This window comes from Saimiri boliviensis, chromosome 2 (genome assembly GCF_048565385.1).
Source record: "Saimiri boliviensis isolate mSaiBol1 chromosome 2, mSaiBol1.pri, whole genome shotgun sequence".
In the NCBI taxonomy this organism is placed as follows: Eukaryota; Metazoa; Chordata; class Mammalia; order Primates; family Cebidae; genus Saimiri; species Saimiri boliviensis.
The window spans coordinates 186513144-186532305 of NC_133450.1; the positions used below are offsets into that span (position 1 = coordinate 186513144).

Below are 19162 nucleotides of genomic sequence, written 5' to 3' on the forward strand. Positions count from 1 at the left end.
CAAAAGTTTTAAATAAAATGCTATCTCAGTAGTACATTAACGTGCTATAATAAGAAAAATGTAATATGTATATAAAGCCCTTGATAAAGTGCTTCGTACGGGGTAAACGCTCAATAAATGGCAACTACTAATTTCACCTGCTTTAAAAAAGTCTGTATGGTCATTGGAAGGCTGACAGCGTGTGGTCCACCTGACATCAACTACTTGATTTAATAGCAGAGTCACAGGAATTTTAATCTAATTCAATTCTTTGATTTTCCAGATGGAAAAAGTGAGGTTTAAAGGGGCTAAATTCAGGAGTTCAAGGCTGTGGTGAGCTCTGCTCATGCTACTGCACTACAGCCTGGGTGACAGAGCAAGACCTTGTCTCTAAAAAATAAATAAATAACAATAATAAAGGAACTAAATGACTTGCAAAGCCACCCACAGTGAATCAGAGACAGAGGCAAAGCCAAACCCTAAATCTCCAGTCTGGTTTCCACTACATGTCACAGATCTGCAGTTTAGCTATAAGGTAGTGTTTCAAACTTTTTATAAAATGCTAACAAGAACACAACTGCTGTACTGAACCTTCTCACTCCTTTTATTAAAACTGCCAGTGAGCTATGAATTTGATATAAGGAAGAATCACACCAACAATCAGGCTCTGAATATATAATCCATGAGTTAACAACGAAACAGTTTTAGGAACGCGATTCTATCATGGACACCTGATGAGTATTGCGCACCTGAGCAGCTGTTATATGCACTTAAATAGGCTACAAAGCCTCTCTGCTTGTAGAATATAAATACAAAGAAGATGCTTTAAAACATTTTCCAAAGCACATTTAAAATGTTATAGCTGCTGGTCACTAAGAAGCTAAAGTGAGATAAACTCTCTTGGCATACAGAAAAAGAATGGTTTGTTTTAAGCAAAGACTAAAAGGAGTCTAATAAAATTATTGGGAGACCAAGGCTAAAAGCCACAAATGCAGGAAAAGTTGTAGCAACCAATCCAAAAAAGTTTAGTCTTTCACAAAGAGTGGAAAGGCCAACTGTGGACGGTGGACTTTTAGGTCTTTTTGCATATAAAATTAGGATGCCCTCCCCCTACCCTTGAAATTAAAAAATCGTCTCTGAAGGGGAGAGACGAGACAGGGCATGAAGAGTAATCCAGTCTGTTTCTTGTAAATTAAATTCAACTCAACAAATACTTCCTGAAAACCTACTATGTGCAAGACATTGTGAACGATGCTTGCCTTACCTCAAAGCCTTCAAAATTGTATGGTAAGGGAAGAGAATGGGCTTCCCGGAAGTACACAACCCAAGGCCGAATAGAAGCGCCCTTACTGAGGTGCCGGTCAGGGTTATTAGCTCAAAAGCAAGAGGACTCTGGGACTCAAGACTTTCCAAAGTGAGAGAAGTGGCTTTCAAGATGAATGCTGAAGAAAAGGCAGAGATATGGGGCTGAAAGGTAGGAAAGTAGGTGAACTTTCATAAGAACCAAGAGAGGCCAACTCCCGGTTCCCTAACAACCGCGTTTCCTCTCGCGTTCAGCGGACTTCACGCCCACCCCCAGTCCGCGGGCCCGCGCCACGGCTCCCGACCAGTCCTGCCCCTCCTCTATTCTCTCTGCCCTTTCTCACCTCGGTCCAAACTCTTCCGTCGGCCGTCTGACAATGCCGTCGGTAGTGAGCCCCAAGGCCTGCAACCTAAGAGGTCTGTCAACCAGCGGGCCACCAGCGACGGCCAGGCCGCATCTCCATGGCAACGCCGCCAAGCACCAGTTCGAACGCCCGCGCTACGGCCTGCGCGTGCAGTCCCGAACAGCCCACCAATGGGCAGCCAAAGAATCGGTTGGCGTTCGCGGACTTTTCCTCTAAAAGACCAATCAGAGGTCCTAAGAAACAGTAGGCGTAACTCTCAATTTCCGACCTTCGGCCAATCGTTCCACTTGAGTGAAGATCTCGCGATGTTCTCAGTGTGAGACGGCACCTTTAAGGCAAGCCGAAGATCCTTCTCCCAAATTCTATTGGTGGTCCCAAGCGTAACCGAGCTCTTCTGATTGGCCAGTGTACTTCCAGTTTCCGTTCAAGGCCCGCCTCCAGCCTCCCTCGGCTTCGGGTGAGTAGCCTTAAGGCCCACTTGAATATAGTTCTCAGTGGAGGAAATAAGCCTTGGAGCGATAAGAATCTGCCTCTGGCAAACCTCCTGTCGCTGCAGGGCCGGAGATGGATGCGCCCTCCTCCAAGCCGGCAGTGAGGTGTGGGCAGGTCAGGTCCCATCCGCTCGCAGGACCTCAGTTTTCCTGACTGCACCGGGAGAAGGGAGGTTCCCTAACCTTGTGAGCCTTGCTTACCCCGGTCCGATTGGGTATGGGGTGGGTTGTCCGAATCCCAGAGGCGAGAGAGGTCCAAATTTAGGGCCCAGAGGTCCGGGCGCCGAACCTTCCCCTCCCTGGGCCTCAATTTCAATTTGTTGTTACCCATTAAACCCCGCCTGCTTTCCCAGAGAGATTTTGTTTTTTAATTGCTTCAGTTATTGAATGGATAATACCGTGCCAGTTATAGCAGAAGTAAAGAAAGTCTCACGAGAGCCCCACCTCCTTAAAAAAAAAGTGACAGCTTAAACTGAATGCAATCAAATTGTCAAATGTAAAACGCTATTATAAAGTCGAGGTTAAGATCACTGATGTTAGAAGTCAGGCCGACCTACATTTGAGTCACCCAGCCATCTATGAGCCATAGTTCCCTTTCTACTCTTCTGAAAGATGGCAGTAATGCCTCAGCGGGCTGTTGTGAAGATTTTTTTTTTTTTTTTTTTTTTTTTTTTTTTTTTTTTTTTTTGAGTCTGAGTTTCCCTCTGTCACCCAGGCTGGAGTGCAGTGGCGCGATCTCGGCTCACTGCCATCTCCACCTCCCGGGTTCAAGCGATTCTCCTGCCTTAGCCTCCCAAGTAGCTGGGATTACAGGCACAGGCCACTACGCCTAGCTAATTTTTGTATGTTTAGTAGAGATGGAGTTTCACCATGTTGGTCAAGCTGGTCTTGAACTCCTGACCTCATGATTCACCTGCCCCGGCCTCCCAAAATGCTAGGATTGCAGGCATGAGCCACCGCGCCCGGCCCTGTTGTGAAGATTAAGTGAAATAATGAAGGTAACACACTTGACACACGTCTGGCAAGTAATAACTTCTCAAAAAATGATAGCAATTTTCCTTATAACAAATAAGAACAGGCAAATATAGTCAGTGGGTTGGTGTACTTATTGTAATTGAGTACCCAAGTTTGCTCAAAATTAGTTAAGGGAAAAAAGGTAATTCTTACTAATAAGGAAACACCCATTCTTCAGAATATAACTTATTTTTCTAGTTTCTATATTAAAAGGAATTTAATATAGAAATTAAATTAATTTCTGTGGGACCTTATAAGGAATTTATATGCTGTGGTGAACAGTGTTCCGCAGCTCTACAGACAAAATGAAAAGTCGTTTCTTTAAAACATAGAGAAGCTTTCTGATGACCTTTCATGACACACGGGTAATAGTGACTCATAAATTTAGTACCTCTGATAATGTCAGACCCTCTTTCTGTATGTATCATTCACTTTATAAACTCCACAACAACCATGAAAAGTAGGTGTTAACTTCATTTTACAAATGAGGAAGTTAAGTAACTTGCTCTACATAACAACTATTAACTTCAGCATCTAGGCCTTTCTGACTGCATAGACAGCCATAGTTTTCTGTGTTTCTGACTAAAGGAGGATGAAAATGCTTGGGATACCAGATAGATGCGAGGGCAAGTTGGACAGCTTGACCTACCTAAATTGGATGGAATGTGGGCTGCAGAGGGACCTACGGTAGAAGCAAAATCTTTCTCTAATGGAAAATTTTCACCATGGTCTTGGTAGAAAGGGGAGGAGAAAAAAATTGAACAACAGTATTTTTAAAAAAGAAAATTCTGGGCCGAGCGTGGTGGCTCACGCCTGTAATCCCAGCACTTTGGGAGGCCGAGGTGGGTGGATCATGAGGTCAAGGGATTGAGACCATCCTGGTCAACATGGTGAAACCCCGTCTCTACTAAAAATATAAAAAATTAGCTGGGCATGGTGGTGCATGCCTGTAATCCCAGCTACTCAGGAGGCTGAGGCAGGAGAATTGCCTGAACCCAGGAGGCAGAGGTTGCGGTGAGCCGAGATCGCGCCATTGCACTCCAGCCTGGGTAACAAGAGCGAAACACCATCTCAAAAAAAAAAAAAAAAAGAAAATTCTGGTGGGACGCGGTGGCTTATGCCTGTAATCCCCACACTTTGGGAGGCCGAGGTGGGTGGATCATGAGGTCAGGAGATCGAGACCATCCTGGCCAATGTGGTGAAACCCTGTCTGTACTAAAAAAATACAAAAATTAGCCAGTCATGGTGGCAGGTGCCTATAATCCCAGCTACTTGGGAGGCTGAGGCAAGAGAATCGCTTGAACCAGGGAGTCGGAGGCTGCAGTGGGTGGAGATTGCGCTACCGCACTCCAGCTTGGTGACACAGCGACACTCCATCTCAAAAAAAAAGAAAGAAAATTTCCACCTTGGGAAATGAAGAGATGGGATGAGATGATCACTGAACCTTAGACCCATCTGTTCATTTATGGGTAGACTATAGCACTTCAAATTCAACTTGTCCTAAACAAATGATTCATTTACACCCCCTCCTCCACGCAGGCACTCAAACCAAAGCCTTTCTCTTTCCCTTAGATTATGAAATATCTCTCTCTCCATTAGAAATAAAATATCAATATTGTCAGTCTTACTTTGAAATATCTCTCAAATTTATACCTTTCCTTTCTTACAGCCTCTGTGTTGATCTAATTGGAATCGTTTGTTAACGGGTCTGTTGCAGTAGACTTGTAACTGGTTAATCTCTGCCTCCAGTCTGTCCTAATTCATTCCCCACCTTGCTTGCAGCTAGAATGTCTTTGTAAAATGTCAGTCTGACCAAATTATACCCTTGCCTAAAACCAGTCAGAGGCTTCATTGCCTACAGAATATAAACTAAGCTATTTACCAACGAGATGTCATTTTGTGCTTGAGGGTGTTGCCCACACTACTCCCTTTGCCTGCAGTGCCTTGCATTCGCCTCCATTCTGCCTGGTAAACTAGTGATCCATCAGAATCCTTATGGGGTGCCTCGTTAACCTAAAGAAGCTTCTTTGCTGCCTTTCCATCTTATGTTACACAAAATACACTGTAACCTGTCTGTTGGAATGTCTGCCACCTTCACTGGTCTGTGAATCTCTAGGAAGTTGGTGCTTTGTAGTATTCAGCTTCATATCTGTCCTTCAATCCTTTACACTATTGCATGGGATACACACAACAGACATTAGATGAGTAAACAAAATCCCTTCAGGCTTTAATGTTAGAATTCCCCAAATTAGCTTTCTAGAATTGTACAGCAGATGGCACTAATAGGCCGCTTAACAAATCCCCTTCACTAAGAATTTTTGTCCCAACCTTGTCTGACTTTGGCCTTATCCTAGAAGCCAATATTTATGCCATCACAGGTAAAATCTCCTGTTTCCTCCCTCAGCCAATAGCAAAAATAGCAAAATGACTCAGCAGTTTCGTCTCTGCAAGAAGAATGGAGTGGCAGATATCCAGGGAAAGATGCATTTGAGGGAATATTTTCTTTGTTTCAATTTATTCATGGTAGTTGGGGCTTTTCATTTTTTTCTTTTTTCTTCTCTTCCTTTTGTTATTGTTCTTACAAGAAAGAGCTTTACTCGGTGGGTACCTCATTTCTGTCCACTCTAAAAGGGAAGAAAGAAACTGGCAAATTGAGGAAAAGATGTGGGAGGTGAGGGAGTATCCACATAGAATTGCTTGTGGGCAGGCAAACCTTTGGCCTTCCTCCTCATGTGGAGGAGGGCCTGAGCTAATTTTCTGGACACTAGTGCCCTAAGTTAGGTGGAACATGTGGTTTTTCCTAGAAAAGAGGAGAGGAGGCATAGAAACCCTTATCAGATGGGTGCTACCTCAGATACCAGTATTTACATCTATGGCCCTTTCCCCCCAGCTAAAACTGTTTTGGTGGAAATGATTCCAGCTAGACGTCTTAGCCTCCAAATGAATATAGATTAAAGACTGGGAATTTGGGGCCAGGCATGGTGGCTCACACCTGTTATCCCAGCACTTTGGGAGGCCAAAGTGGGAAGATTGCTTAAGGCCAGGAATTCAAGACTAGCTTGGTCAACATAGCAAGACCCCAGCTCTACAAAAAAAAAAAAAAAAAAAAAGTTTTTAAAATTTAGCTAGATGTGATGACTCTTGCTTGTAGTCCTAGCTACCCAGGAGGCTAAGACAGGAAAATTCCTTGAGCCCAGAAGGGATGCAGTGAGTGCTTGAGGCCGCAGTGAGCTATGATCACACCATTGCCCTCCAGCCTGGATGACAGAGACCCTGTCTCAAAAAAAAAGGACTGGGAATTTTCAAACTGGAAATGATTTCATAAATTGTTTGTGTGTCCTCTCTCAGGGCCATTTGTGTCCTAAGCCCTACTCTTTCAGGGTGAACAGAGCTGTGAAAGGGAAGAAAATTGTAGACTTTGGAGTTAGACTTAATTGGATTGAGATCCCACCATTTATGCCCTTTATGTATGCCCTTGCCCAAATATTTTAACCTTTTAAAATAATCTCGGTTTCCTTGTAAAGTGAAGATAATAATGCTTCTCTTGAAAGGTTGTTTTGAGCTTTAGAAATGATAGTTGTTAAAAGTCTTGCACAGTATAGCTGGCACAGTGTAAATGCTTAATTGATAAGTGGCATGAAATGCTGTTTCTGCTAAAGGGATATTAGACTATGGGGAACAGGTCAGAGGGAAAATTTGGAGAGCTCTTCTTGTATGTAAAGTTATATTTCTCTGGGCTTTTCATAGTACTCTGATTAATTTGATGAAAACATTGAAACAAACAGCATAGTCATGTATTTGTAAATTCTTTTTTTGGTACCTAGGTCCTGAACCTCCTAGGCTCTGAGGGAACTATATGTATGGAGAAAGCCAAGAATATTTTTCCTTAGCTTCTGGAACCTTCTGATGACATTGAGGGGTTTTTTTGTTCAGGTTTTTTCTAACCACCTCAGGCACTCTGCCACTTTTTTGAAGTGTGAATTGCCTGCTGTCAGCCTGGAGTTCTCACCTCCGCAATCCTGGCTGCAGGCATATTTGCATATTGGATGCTGTGTTCTTTAACCCCCTGAGGTTTGAATCCACTTGGAGTCTGTGTGTGAAAGCTGGCTACTTTCAAACCCCTGGACAGTTTCAGCTCAGTGGTCTCCAGAAAAACAGAAAGCCCCCAACAATAGCTCCATTCACTTTTATGTAAATGGTACTCTTCAGGAAAACACTGGGCTATTTTCCAAGGCCCCAGAACATACTCAAACATTTGTTTGAGTGGGAGGTGGGGAGAGAATTCTTTTGAGTCAATGAACATCTGTTCAGAATTGCTGTGCTGGGTCCCAAGAACACAGAGCTTATAATCTGGCTCTTCCCTGCCAGAGGTACTAGCAGAGATTTACTATACTAGGTGTATGTGCTTCTACTGGCTTGTATTGTGTCAGTGTAGCTAAGCTGGAGTCCCAGGATCCTTCATATATGGTTCCAGGTGAGGGCTGTCCACAAGAACATTTCGTGAGAGTTTTGGGAAGCTTAACTGAAGTAGCAGCCAGTATACTGCGAAGGACAGAGCAGGGTACCAGGCATGATGGCAGTGCCTGTACTTTCTCTCTGATCTGCTGGCTTACCTTGTTGGTGAAGGTCATCAAACAGCCCCCAGCACCCCCAGCTCCTACTGAATTTCCTCCTTCAGCTCCTCTGAGTCCTGGGCCATGTGTGCAGTCAGCTCTGTAGCAAAGGGCTCCAGCTTCTCCAGATCACCTGAGTCACTGAGCTTGGGGCCAGTGAAAGGAAGTTGTGGGTTTCAGATTATCCTCATGAGTTCCAGTTGTCCTTGTAGATCCCAGTTTGTCCTCAGAGGTTCCAGTTTGTCTTTGTTCTCTTCCACCTCACATCCAGTTTTCATCCCTACTATTGGCCTCACCGACTCCAGGGCCAGCACCAGATGCAGAGGCGACACAGTTGCATGGATTTCTCCACCAACTTCCATAGATACACAATGTCTAATCCTTAAAATAAATCTTTAGTTTTCTGTCACTCATACATTTGCTTCCCTGATTGCTTTATGGTAGAACTTTGTTCAAGCCATCTTGAGGATGCAGAACACGGAGTGATTAGAAAACAGGAAGTTTCATAGAGGAGGTGACATCTGAGCTGTTTCTGATGAGTAGGAGGTTGTGTATATAGAGTGGGTAGGAAGAGTTCTAGAGAATAGCTGGCTGAAGCCAAATAATTGAAAGAGCAGTGAGGAGTTCCATATTTCTAGAATTGTTCTTTCCATGGGTCCAGAATATAGATGGAGAATGAGCATCTGATCCCAGCTCTTCTGGTGCCATTGAGATGAACTGTTAGCTGATATGGTTCTTAGATGTGGTCATCCATAATGCACTGGCATCCACTGAAATACATTCTTGCTAGGGTATACCCTAGCTTGTGTTGGCCTCCTATGCAGGCATCTTTGCTTGTCCATGCTGCATTGGTGGTCACAGTGGTATGGAGTTCCTGTCTTAGGCAGGGCACTGTGCCCTGTAGTCTTGGATCCCTAAGCTTATTTAGGGATTCTAACATTCATTCTATGGGACCTGAGGCAGAAACAGGTACCCTACATCTGTAACTTTCTAATACTTTTTGAGCATCTTTATAGGGAGGGCATGGGATCAGTTACCTGCTTCTGCTTCAACCATGGACCAATAATATGAAATCTTTGTTCACCAGTTCTACAGTGATGGGGTGCTTCCTATTGGCTTCTGGAATGGGGTATTCTTGGCATAAATAGGGAATCCAGGAAGGTGGAACATGGTGTTTAATAAAAGCCTACTACCACTTTACATATGAATTTGTAAATTCAAACAGGGATTTCACTATATATACTATTCAGAACCATCTTTTTTTCATGTGTCTAAATATTTTTCCTTACAAGCAGCATGTTAGGCTTGACCAGATATTTTTTCTTTTCTTTTTATTGTTATTATTTTTTAGACAGAGTCTTGGTCTGTCACCAGGCTGGAGTGCAGTGGTGTGATCATGGCTCGCTGCAACCTCTGTCTCCCAGCTTCAAGCAATTCTTCTGCCTCAGTCTCTCGAGTAGCTGGGACTGCAGATACTTGCCATAACACCCAGTTAATTTTTGTATTTTTAGTAGAGATGGGTTTTCACCATGTTGGCCAGGATGGTCTCAATCTCTTGACTTCATGATCTGCCCACCTTGATCTCCCAAAGTGCTGGGATTACAGGTGTGAGCCACTGTGTCTGGCTTCTTTTTCTTTTTCTTTTATTTTTGAGACAAGTCTTGCAGTGTTGCCCAGGCTGGGGTGCAGTAGTGCAAACATGACTCACTGCAGCCTCAACCTTCCAGGCTCAAGCAATCTTCCCACCTTGGCCTCCTGAGTAGCTGTAACTATAGGTGTGTGCTACCACATCTGGCATTTTTTTCTATTTTTTTGTAGAGACGAGGTCTCACTATGCAAGCAGTCCTCCTGCCTCAGCCTCCCAGAATGCTGGGATTAAAGGCATGAGCCACTGCGCCTAGCCTCGACCTCATTTTTTAATGGCTTCATGCTATTTCATCATCTAGATATACTGTACTTTTTGCCCATTCTCAGATTGATGAACATTTGTTTCTGGCTTTTTTCCTTTTTGATATTGCAAACAAAGTTGTAGTGAACATCGTTGTGTGTATATTTCTTATCTGAGAGTGGCTAGAAATGGAATTGCTGGCTCTTAGGGAATGTGCATTTTATGTTTTGATAATTATTATCAAATTGCCTTCCTAAGGGGATATACTAATTTACTTTTCTACCAACAGTGTATGAGAGCACAGCCCACTTCAGAAATCCCCTTTCAGATTATCTCCAGTCCTTAAAAACTTTTGTTACAGGTTTAGAAAAGCTTGGAAGGGTCTTGGTGTTGGGTGTTTGGTTTTTGATGAGAAACTACTGTTCTCTAGAGTAACATTACCATCTGTTGGCAGTCCTGAGAATTGCCCTGGAGTAGGTTTCTGTTTGGGCCTGACTTTTATGCCTTTGACAGCTGCATACTTATCTTGATTGAGTACCAGCAAAGGGGCTGTGGAGGATAGTAGCTCCTGCTCCAGCAGCCCTCTATGTGTATCAGCTCTGCTACCCCCGGGCACCAGCAATGCCAGGCAGTGGTGGGATGTGCCTGTATTGCCAGCTGCTCAGGAGGCTGACTGGGAGGACCACTTCTGTCCAGGAGTTTGAGGCCAGTGTGGGCAACATAGTGAGACCCTGTCTCTTAAAAAAAAATGAATACAATAAAAGACTAAAAAAAAGTCTCAGGCTGGGCATGGTGGCTCATGCCTATAATCCTAACACATTGGGAAGCTGAGGTAGGTGGATCACTGCAGCCCAGAAGTTCAAGATGAGCTTGGGCAATGCCATGAGACCCTCTTTCTACAAAAAAAATAAAAAAAATTAGCCAGGCGTGGTGGTGCATGCCTACAGTCCCAGCTACTTGGGAGGTTGAGGTAGGAGGTTTGCATGAGCCTGGGAGGTCGAGGCTGCAGTGAGCCACGATCACACCACTGCACTCCAGCTTGGTCAACAGCACGAGACCCTGTTTCAAAAAACAAAACAAAACAAAAAAATTAACAAAATGTTTTTGTTTACGAAGTTACCCTTCATAGGTGACCCCTCTGCATCATCAGAAACCACATTGCTGATGGGCTGTGTGCTACAGAGGCTCAGGATATAGGCTGGGGAAATGGGGTTACAGGTTTGATAATAAAACTTGTACTGCCTCTCTCTCCCATTCCATCTCTCATTTCCATGCGTTTGCCTCTGAGGATCTCCAGGGTCATAACAAATGCATGCCAGCCCTGTTTTACAGGGAGTCCTGGAGGCGTTGGGATAGAGGCCACATTGACTGAGGGTAGTTGCCAGGGTCCTGCAGTTACGCACAAAGGTCAGTCTCTGATTCCTGGATGCCATCCATTGGTCCTGGGCATGCTGCCTTTTTCTGTGGGCTATGAGATCACAGTTAGCTAGTCTGTGCTACTGTCTAGCACCAGATTGCTACCCTGCCCCCCAGTATGGAGCTTCCTATTTTGTGTAACTTCCCAATATTGTGTATCTTCTTTGTTAAGTCCTTAGGATAAGACCATGGCCCTGAGAGCATGTGGCTTGATCATCTTCCGAAGATGCCTCATTCCCAAGGTGGACAACAATGCAATTGAGTTTCTCCTGCTGCAGGCATCAGATGGCATTCATCACTGGACTCCTCCCAAAGGTAGAGGCCAGCGGGACCAGCTTTTGGGAAACTGCCAAGCACTGCTCAGAAATCTATCCTACCAGGCCCTCCCCAAGGCTTGATTCCCAGTGACTGTGCAGCAAAAGTGGGTAGGGAAGGTAGGAGCCCTTGACCCTTTCTAGATACAAGGTCTCCAGACCAGGCCAGAGTAGAGCTGGAAATAAAATTCTGTGACTGAATTGCAGGGTAGAAGCAGCACTTGGTGTTTTTACTGAGTATTATTTGCCAGCTCTTCAACCTCTGTGGTGAATGCCTAGGTAAGACAAAAGCCAGCAGGCAGGGAATTGGGGACCTTGGGGTTGACTGAGCTGTGTGCCCACCTCGCTTAGCTTTAAGTTTTTCATCTGTCAAATAAGGGCTTGGCTAGAAAATCCTCAGTTTTCGGCCAGGCACAGTGGTACACGCCTGTAATCCCAGCACTTTTGGAGGGTGAACAGACCACTTGAGCCTAGGAGCTTGAGACCAGCCTGGACAACATGGCGAAACCCTGTCTCTACAAAAATTACAAAAATTAGCCAGGCGTGATGGTACATACCTGTAGTCCTAGCTACTCAGGAGGCTATGTTAGAGGATAACTTGAGCTTGGGAAGTCAAGGCTGCAGTGAGCCGAGATTGAGCCACAGCACTCCAGCCTGGGCGACAGAGCCTATCTCAAAAAAAGAAAGAAAATCCTAAGTTTTCTTCCAGGCTATCTCTGATTTTATTTGATAATTTCCTTTGATTCCTAGTTCATTAGGTTTTTCTTTTTTTGAGATGACGCCTCGCTCTGTTTTCTTGGCTAGAGTGCAGTGGCATAATCTCAGTTCACTGCAACCTCCACCTCCCTGGTTCAAACAATTTTCCTGCCTCAGCCACCCAAGTAGCCAGGATTACAGGCACCCACCACCATGCCTGGCTAATTTTTGTATTTTTAGTAGAGACAGGGTTTCACCATGTTGGCCAGGCTGGTGTCGAACTCTTGACCTCAGGTGATCTGCCTGTCTGGGCCTCTCAAAGTGCTAGGATTACAGACATGAGCCACCGTATATGGCGAGGTTTTTCGTTTGAACTAAACACAGAGAGTATGACTTCTAGAGTATTTCTGAACATAGTTGTATTTTGAGTTGGAGCACAGAGAAGTTGGGTTCCCTGATCATAGATTCATCTGCGATTGTGGCAGGAGTGGAAGAGTGAGGGGATGGGTGGGGCCTTCTTAGACCAGGAGGCTGTGAAGATTATGGAGACCTTGGGATTACAGCTTGAACAGTTAGCTACTTGTGCCTGAGTTCATCACTCACCACTCAGGGTAGAGCTGGCCAAGTCTCCAGAGGGAAGAACAGTGAAGACTGAGGCCTTAGACCAGACCAAGATCTGCTTGAAAGCTGGCCAGTTTTCATCCACCAGCCCTCCTGACCCCGCCTTTAAGAGTAAGAAAGCTGCAGTCATTTGGTCCTGAAAGAGAAGCCAGGTTATGTGGGGGGAAATGGGAAAAAGGAGCTCTTCTTGGCTGAGGCCACTGGGATGGTCCGAGTCGGGAGGGACAGACTGTGGCTCAGGTGCCTACTGGAATGGGGAATAGCCCTCAGACAAAAGGAAGCAGGACTTTATTTTTAAAATTATTTTATGTTGTTATTTTATAGAGACAGGGTCTCAGTATATTATTGCCCAGGCTGTTCTTGTACTCCTGGGCTCAAGTGATCCACCCACCTCAGTCTCCCAAAGTGTTGGGATTACAGGCATGAGCCACCATGGCTGGATGGAAGCAGGGACTTCAAAAGGGTGTGGGGTAAGAAGGGATGGACAAAGATCCAGGATTGAAAGAAAATAAGGAAATGGGAACAGGAAATAAATTTTGCATATTTGAGTTGTACTGGGGAGAAACAAGGTGAAAAAAGAGACAGAAGCTTCACAAATACTATGAATAGGAATATTCACACTCGTCTCTGGATCACCTGAGTCACACTGCCCTGTTCTTCTCACTACCTGATATCAGTGGACCTCTCCTAATCCTTTCCTGCTTCGGCAGAAGCTACCCTGTTAATTAACACTGATAGGCAGAATACTGAATAGATGCTCCTGGGAGGGGTGTGCTCAGAGACTTCCACACACCTCTGAGGGGAGGTAGGGACATCCCAAATCAGTATCACCCGTCACTACCAGTATCCCTCCCACCTTCCTCCCCCAATGCATTACCTGTCTTTGTGTACATCACTATAGGAGGTGCTGTGCAGAGAAAATTCCCCAGAAGCCATAAGCTAGAACGGTTTTTAAGTGCTAAGTTCCTGGGGATTTTTTTGTGCAGCAGCTGACTCAAGGTATTGTAGACCCCTGGAAAGGAGGAGGGCCCCCATCTCCAAACCAAGGAGGGAACAGCTGAGAGTTCCTGCTCCCCATGACCCTATGAGCTAGGAGGCCTCCCTAGAAACTTACTGGAGCCAAGTGTAGGACAGAGTCTGCCAGACCCTTCTTGGCCCCTCTGGGGAAGCTGAGGATTTGTGGGAGGGATCAAGAGGTAAAGCTGAGAGCTGCTCCAGTCTGCAGCACCTCAAGTTCTCCTACAGCAGTTTCTTGGCAGCTGTCTTCTTGGGTTTGGGTGTTGCTAACACATTTTCTAAGAAGTAGCTCTCAGCTGGCCCTTAGTCTAAGTTCCCATCAAGACTTTCCCTATGGAACTGAAATCTGGCCTTGTCCAGTAAGAAAGATGAAAACAATTTGGAAAAAGCCTTGATAGCTTCATGGAAACAGCTGCTTGTTCAGCCATGCAGCTTTGAGCCTGTCTCTTGGCCCTGGACTATCAGGGTTCACCTGTAGACAAATGTTAAATCCTCACTGGATTGTAGGCAAAATACTTCCTCTTCAGCTAATCCACTTGTTAAGAAAGGACGTCCCCTCTCCTTGGAAAAATCACTTTAAGGTCTCCAATAGAAAAATGATTCCTTAGAACATGGGATGAAGAAAGCCAAAGAATAAGAAAGCAGAGGCCTGAAGAAGGTCATCTCACATCATTAAAGAGCAGTATTCTAAACCTGACTTGCTGTACACATGGTCTGTTTCACTCTCTGCAGAGAAGATGGAGTGGGAAGGTGGGATTGCTCAAACCCGGAGAACTAGACACTACCTGCCTGCACCCCCTCCCAGGCATGTTAGGATATTGCCAATCTCCAGGCTTCCTTTAGCCTGGGAACACCTAGAAAAGTCACTGAATGGCTGGACTTGGTGGCTCATACCTATAATCCCAACACTGGGAGGCTGAGGCAGGAGGATGACTTGAGGCCTGGAGTTTGAGACCAGCCTGGGAAATATAATGTGAGACCAGCTTTACCAGAAAAAAAAAAAAAGTCACACACACAAAAATTAGCTGGGCATGATGGCACATGGCTGTTGTAGCTACTCAGGAGGCTGAGGTGGGAGGATCACTTGAGCCCATGAATTCAAGGCTGTGGTGAGCTGATTGCACTACTGCATTCTGGCCTGGGCCAACAGAGTGAGTCCCTGCCTCAAAACAAAACAGAGGAAAAAAAAAAAAAAATCTAGACTGGAGAATCCAGCTTTGGGAACTTTGGAAGATTTCCCTCCTCCTTTCCTTCCTCTTTTCTCCTAACTAGGCCATGTGGAACCAGGAGAGGATGACTTGGAAACAGCCCTGAGGGAGACTCAAGAGGAAGTGGGCATAGAAGCAGGCCAGCTGACCATCATTGAGGGGTTCAAAAGGGAGCTCAATTATGTGGCCAGGAACAAGCCTAAAACAGTAATTTACTGGCTGGCGGAGGTGAAGGACTACAACGTGGAGATCCGCCTCTCCCATGAGCACCAAGCCTACCGCTGGCTGGGGCTGGATGAGGCCTGCCAGTTGGCTCAGTTCAAGGAGATGAAGGCAGCACTCCAAGAAGGACACCAGTTTCTTTGCTCCACAGAGGACTGACCTGACTGGAACAGAGTCATTTGCTTCAGTAGGATCCTTTTGGGCTTGTCAAGATGAAGCCACCCTCAGGTCCAAGGAAGGTTGTGCTGGTATTTGGCTCTTCACAGCCAAGAGCAGATAGGTTTGTGAAATCGGCTCAACTCTCAGATGAGAGCAAGCAAAAATCTCTGCTGGGCAGAAAGGAAAGCAAACGAGGAGTAGAAATTAAAAAGGCCAGGCCCAGTAAAGTATACCTTTTAGTTTGTAAATAAACCTCAACCAGCTCAAGGTTGTCCTTCTAACCTGTTGTGTTTATTTCTTGGACTCTTGGCATTGGTGGGGAGAAGAACGCTAAGGTGAATCAGAGCTCTGACGTTAACCAGAGGGAACTCTTGTGTCCATACGATATCCCCACAGAACTTAAGAGCTAGGGAGTCCAAATAGGAAAGATCCAGCACTACCAGGATGGCTCTTTTGCCTCTGGAAGACCAAGCACACTCACCCCACTCCCACCAGTGGCCCTGAGACTTTGCAACCCATAGTCAGGATTTCCAAGTGAGTGGGATTGGAGTGCAGGGATTGGGTCTGTTCTACTCACTGATGTATCTTTCACCAGCACCAGGCACGTATGTTGTAAGTGCTCAGTAAATATTACCTTAAATAGGGCTGGGCATGGTGGCTCACACCTGTAATCCCAGCACTTTGAGAGGCTGAGGTGGGCAGATCACTTGAGGTCAGGAGTTCAAGACCAGCCTAGGCAACGTCGTAAAACCCCGTCTCTACTAAAAATAGAAAAAATTAGCTGGGTGTGGTGGCACACACCTGTAATCCCATCTACTCAGGAGGCTGAAGCAAGAGAATCACTTGAACCTGGAAAGTGGAGGTTGCAGTAAGCCACGATTGTGCCACTGCATTCCAGCCTGGGTGATGAAGTGAGTCAAAAAATAAAAATATTACCTTAGGCCGGGCACGGTGGCTCATGCCTGTAATCCCAGCACTTTTAGGAGGCCGAGGCGGGCAGATCATGAGGTCAGGATATTGAGACCATCCTGACCAACATGGTGAAACCCTGTCTCTATTAAAAATAACAAAAATTAGCTGGGCGTGGTGGCACGTGCCTGTAATCCCAGCTACTCAGGAGGCTAAGGCAAGAGAATCGCTTGAACCAAGGAGTCGGAGGTTGCAGTGAGACAAGATTGCGCCACTGCACTCCAGAATGGCCACAGAGTTAAGACTCCGTCTCCAAAAAAATATTACCTTAAATAATTAGAAACTGGCTAGGCATGGTGGCTCACATCTGTAATCCCAGCACTTTGAGAGGCCAAGTGGATCACTGGAGGTCAGGAGTTTAAGACCATGTGATCAACATGGTGAAATCCCATCTCTACTAAAAACACAAAAATTAGCTGGGCATGGTGGTGCACACCTGTAATTTCAGCTTCTTGGGAGGCTGAGGCAGGAGAATTGCTTGAACCTGGGAAGTGAAGGTTGCAGTGAACTGAGATTATGCCACTGCACTCCAGCCTGGGCAACAGAATGAGATTCCATTTCAAATAAATAAAAAAATAAATAGAGGCAGAAGGGATTTTGGACTCCCCAGGTCACAACAGAGGGAGGGTGGACAGGAAACCCTGGACCCCCAGGTCAGTGACACGTGCGCTCGGTGCTCTTAGCCCAGGCCTGCCTCCCAGAGTGATAAGCTTTGTCAACATGACAAGGTCACTGGGAATGAGGCAAGCCCAGACCCAAAGGAATCTGCTGGGTCACCCAGCAGTCACGTGACTACACCTGTGCATTACTCACCTGCAGTTGCTTTCCCCACCCTCAGCAAAACCTCATTAATGTTTCTCTCGTCCTATCTACTCTTTTTGTCCACAATTTCACTGTAAGACCCAGAGGTGCAAGAGTTGGGTCTCAGCCCTGTTTTCCCTTGCTACTAGGGCTCAAGGAATGCAGGAGCAGGTGTTAGATCCCACAGCCCTTCCAGGAGCTGCTAGCAGCTGGGTTCATGTGGATCTTATTAGAAAGTTGTTGCCCAGTGAAGTGCAAAAGAGTGGAAGCGAAGGGGCATTGGCAGAGGTCAGCCTGGATTACCAAGGTCAAGAACAGCCACCCCCAAAGGAAGAAAAGACAATTCACCCAGGTCTTAAGCAGACTTCCAGATGTTTTTAGTCCCTGGTTCTCCGTGCAGACAGGGCAAAAGTACTAGTGAACAGGATCTTGGAGCACAGCCAGGGGCCTGAATGGTTTTGTTCCTCACCCCTCTGAGCAGCATTCTCTGAAGGAGGCCTGCTGCAGGAAGTTTTTGGAGCTTAATGTTCTTTTTCCAGGCCAGCAGGGACCACATCACACTGATTTAATAAATGCCTGCTGGGCAGTGGTGCCAAACCACAGACAAGCTGCCTCCTAACAAGGGCTGGCTGGCTCCACGCTCTCAGAATGGGAGGCTGTGATTTCTCAAGTCTAAGACCTCATACATCAAAGTTGGAAAGGACCTGGAAAATGACCTGATTTGGCTGTTCATTTTTATTGCTGGGGAAATTGAGACGTTACAAGGTAGATGGCCCTGACAGTATCTATAGGTGGGATGCTTTGAGAAGGGGATGCCAGATGGAAGACTGCTTTAGAATGTCTTATATAGCTTTGGGGTCACTCCTCTGGGCCTTACAGAGTGTTCCATTAAAATGTAGGTACTGCTGGGTGTGGTGGCTCACGCCTGTAATCCAAGCACTTTGGAGGCCAAGGCAGGCGGATCACCTGAGGTCGGGAGTTCAAGACCAGCCTGACCAACATGGTGAAACCCCATCTTAAAAAATAAATAAATAAATAAATAAATAAATAAAATGTAGGTACTTTGCTGAAGAGGTCCCCCATACGTTGTATTCTTTGTAGGAATAATTGACAACAGGGTGGGAACAAGGCATGTTATGGGAAGTGGATGAAGGTGGGAGAGAGAACTGAGATTGGGATGTGGCAGGTGAGTAGGCTTTGACAACATCACCACTTTGCTTTTGGCCAGTGGAGCTTGTTCAGCCTGAACTCAGAGACCCCAGAGTATTACCAAGTCCAGCTCCTGTGCCCCACCAACCCCTCTCATTGGGAGAGCAACTCTGCTGATGCTGCACTTTGGTTTGGGCCAGGCCTCAGGGAGACCTCAGCAGAGCTGTACCAGTTCAAGAGATGCTTCCATGTTAAAGTTTTCCTCCAGAGGGTGGGGCTGGTCAGGACTAATCTAAAATTGGAGGAGAATCCTGCCCCAGCCCTTCTGAGGGAAAGCTCTTCCCTGGGCCTCAGCCAGTTTACCAGCTCTTTGGCTGTTAGAGTCCCAGAGTTCTAAAGTTCAGTCCTTCCCAGCTTCTTTTTTTTTTTTTTTTCTTGAGACAGAGTCTTGCTCTGTTGCCCAGGCTGGAGTGCAATGGTGCTATCTCAGCTCACTGCAACCTCTGCCTCCCAGGTTCAAGTGATTATCCTGCCTCAGCCTCCCGAGTAGCTGGGATTACAGGCTCCCACCACTGAACCTGGCTAATTTTTGTATTTTTAGTGGAGATGGGGTTTCACCATGTTGGCCAGGCTGGTTTTGAACTCCTAACCTTAGGTGATCTGCCTGCCTTGGCCTCCCAAGTGCTGGCCCAGGTTCTTTATGTAGCGTTTCAGTGGTTAAGTGAGCAGAGAAAGCGAAGAGATTGCTGATGTGGTCATCGTTACACTCCACAGAAGTTTCCCCAGTGAACAAATGTAGGGAATAGGGAGCTAGAAGAGCATCTTACTCCATCATGGGGTCGGCTCCAGAGTGTAGCCTCTTGCTTCTTGTTACAGGGATCGGAAGAAAGATGACCAAGGTTGGGCATGGTGTCATTGGCTCACACCTGTAATCCCAG

General features: G+C 45.9%; 2 protein-coding genes across 5 annotated transcripts in view; one reads left to right on the plus strand and one right to left on the minus strand.

Moving 5' to 3' along the window:
* The window catches only part of KIF24 (kinesin family member 24), an 80370-nt gene extending 78333 nt beyond the window's left edge, over positions 1-2037 (minus strand). For both annotated transcript variants that reach the window (XM_074394983.1, XM_003943845.4), the window contains exon 1: positions 1626-2037. The gene's annotated coding sequence lies outside the window, so the exon portion shown is untranslated. The remainder of the gene's footprint in view (positions 1-1625) is intronic.
* On the plus strand, positions 1981-18103 carry NUDT2 (nudix hydrolase 2). 3 transcript variants are annotated; one of them, XM_003943844.3, is made up of 3 exons: positions 1981-2103; positions 11241-11383; positions 14989-18103. In XM_003943844.3, the coding sequence occupies exons 2-3, from the start codon at positions 11257-11259 to the stop codon at positions 15303-15305; spliced, it is 444 nt and encodes a 147-aa protein (XP_003943893.1). In that variant the 5' UTR covers positions 1981-2103; positions 11241-11256; the 3' UTR covers positions 15306-18103. The 3 variants fall into 3 exon arrangements, with proteins under 3 accessions (XP_003943893.1, XP_074251088.1, XP_074251087.1); XM_074394987.1 differs by lacking the exon at positions 1981-2103 and adding an exon at positions 2146-2242; XM_074394986.1 differs by lacking the exon at positions 1981-2103 and adding an exon at positions 2245-2323.
* The last annotated feature ends 1059 nt before the right edge of the window (positions 18104-19162 follow it).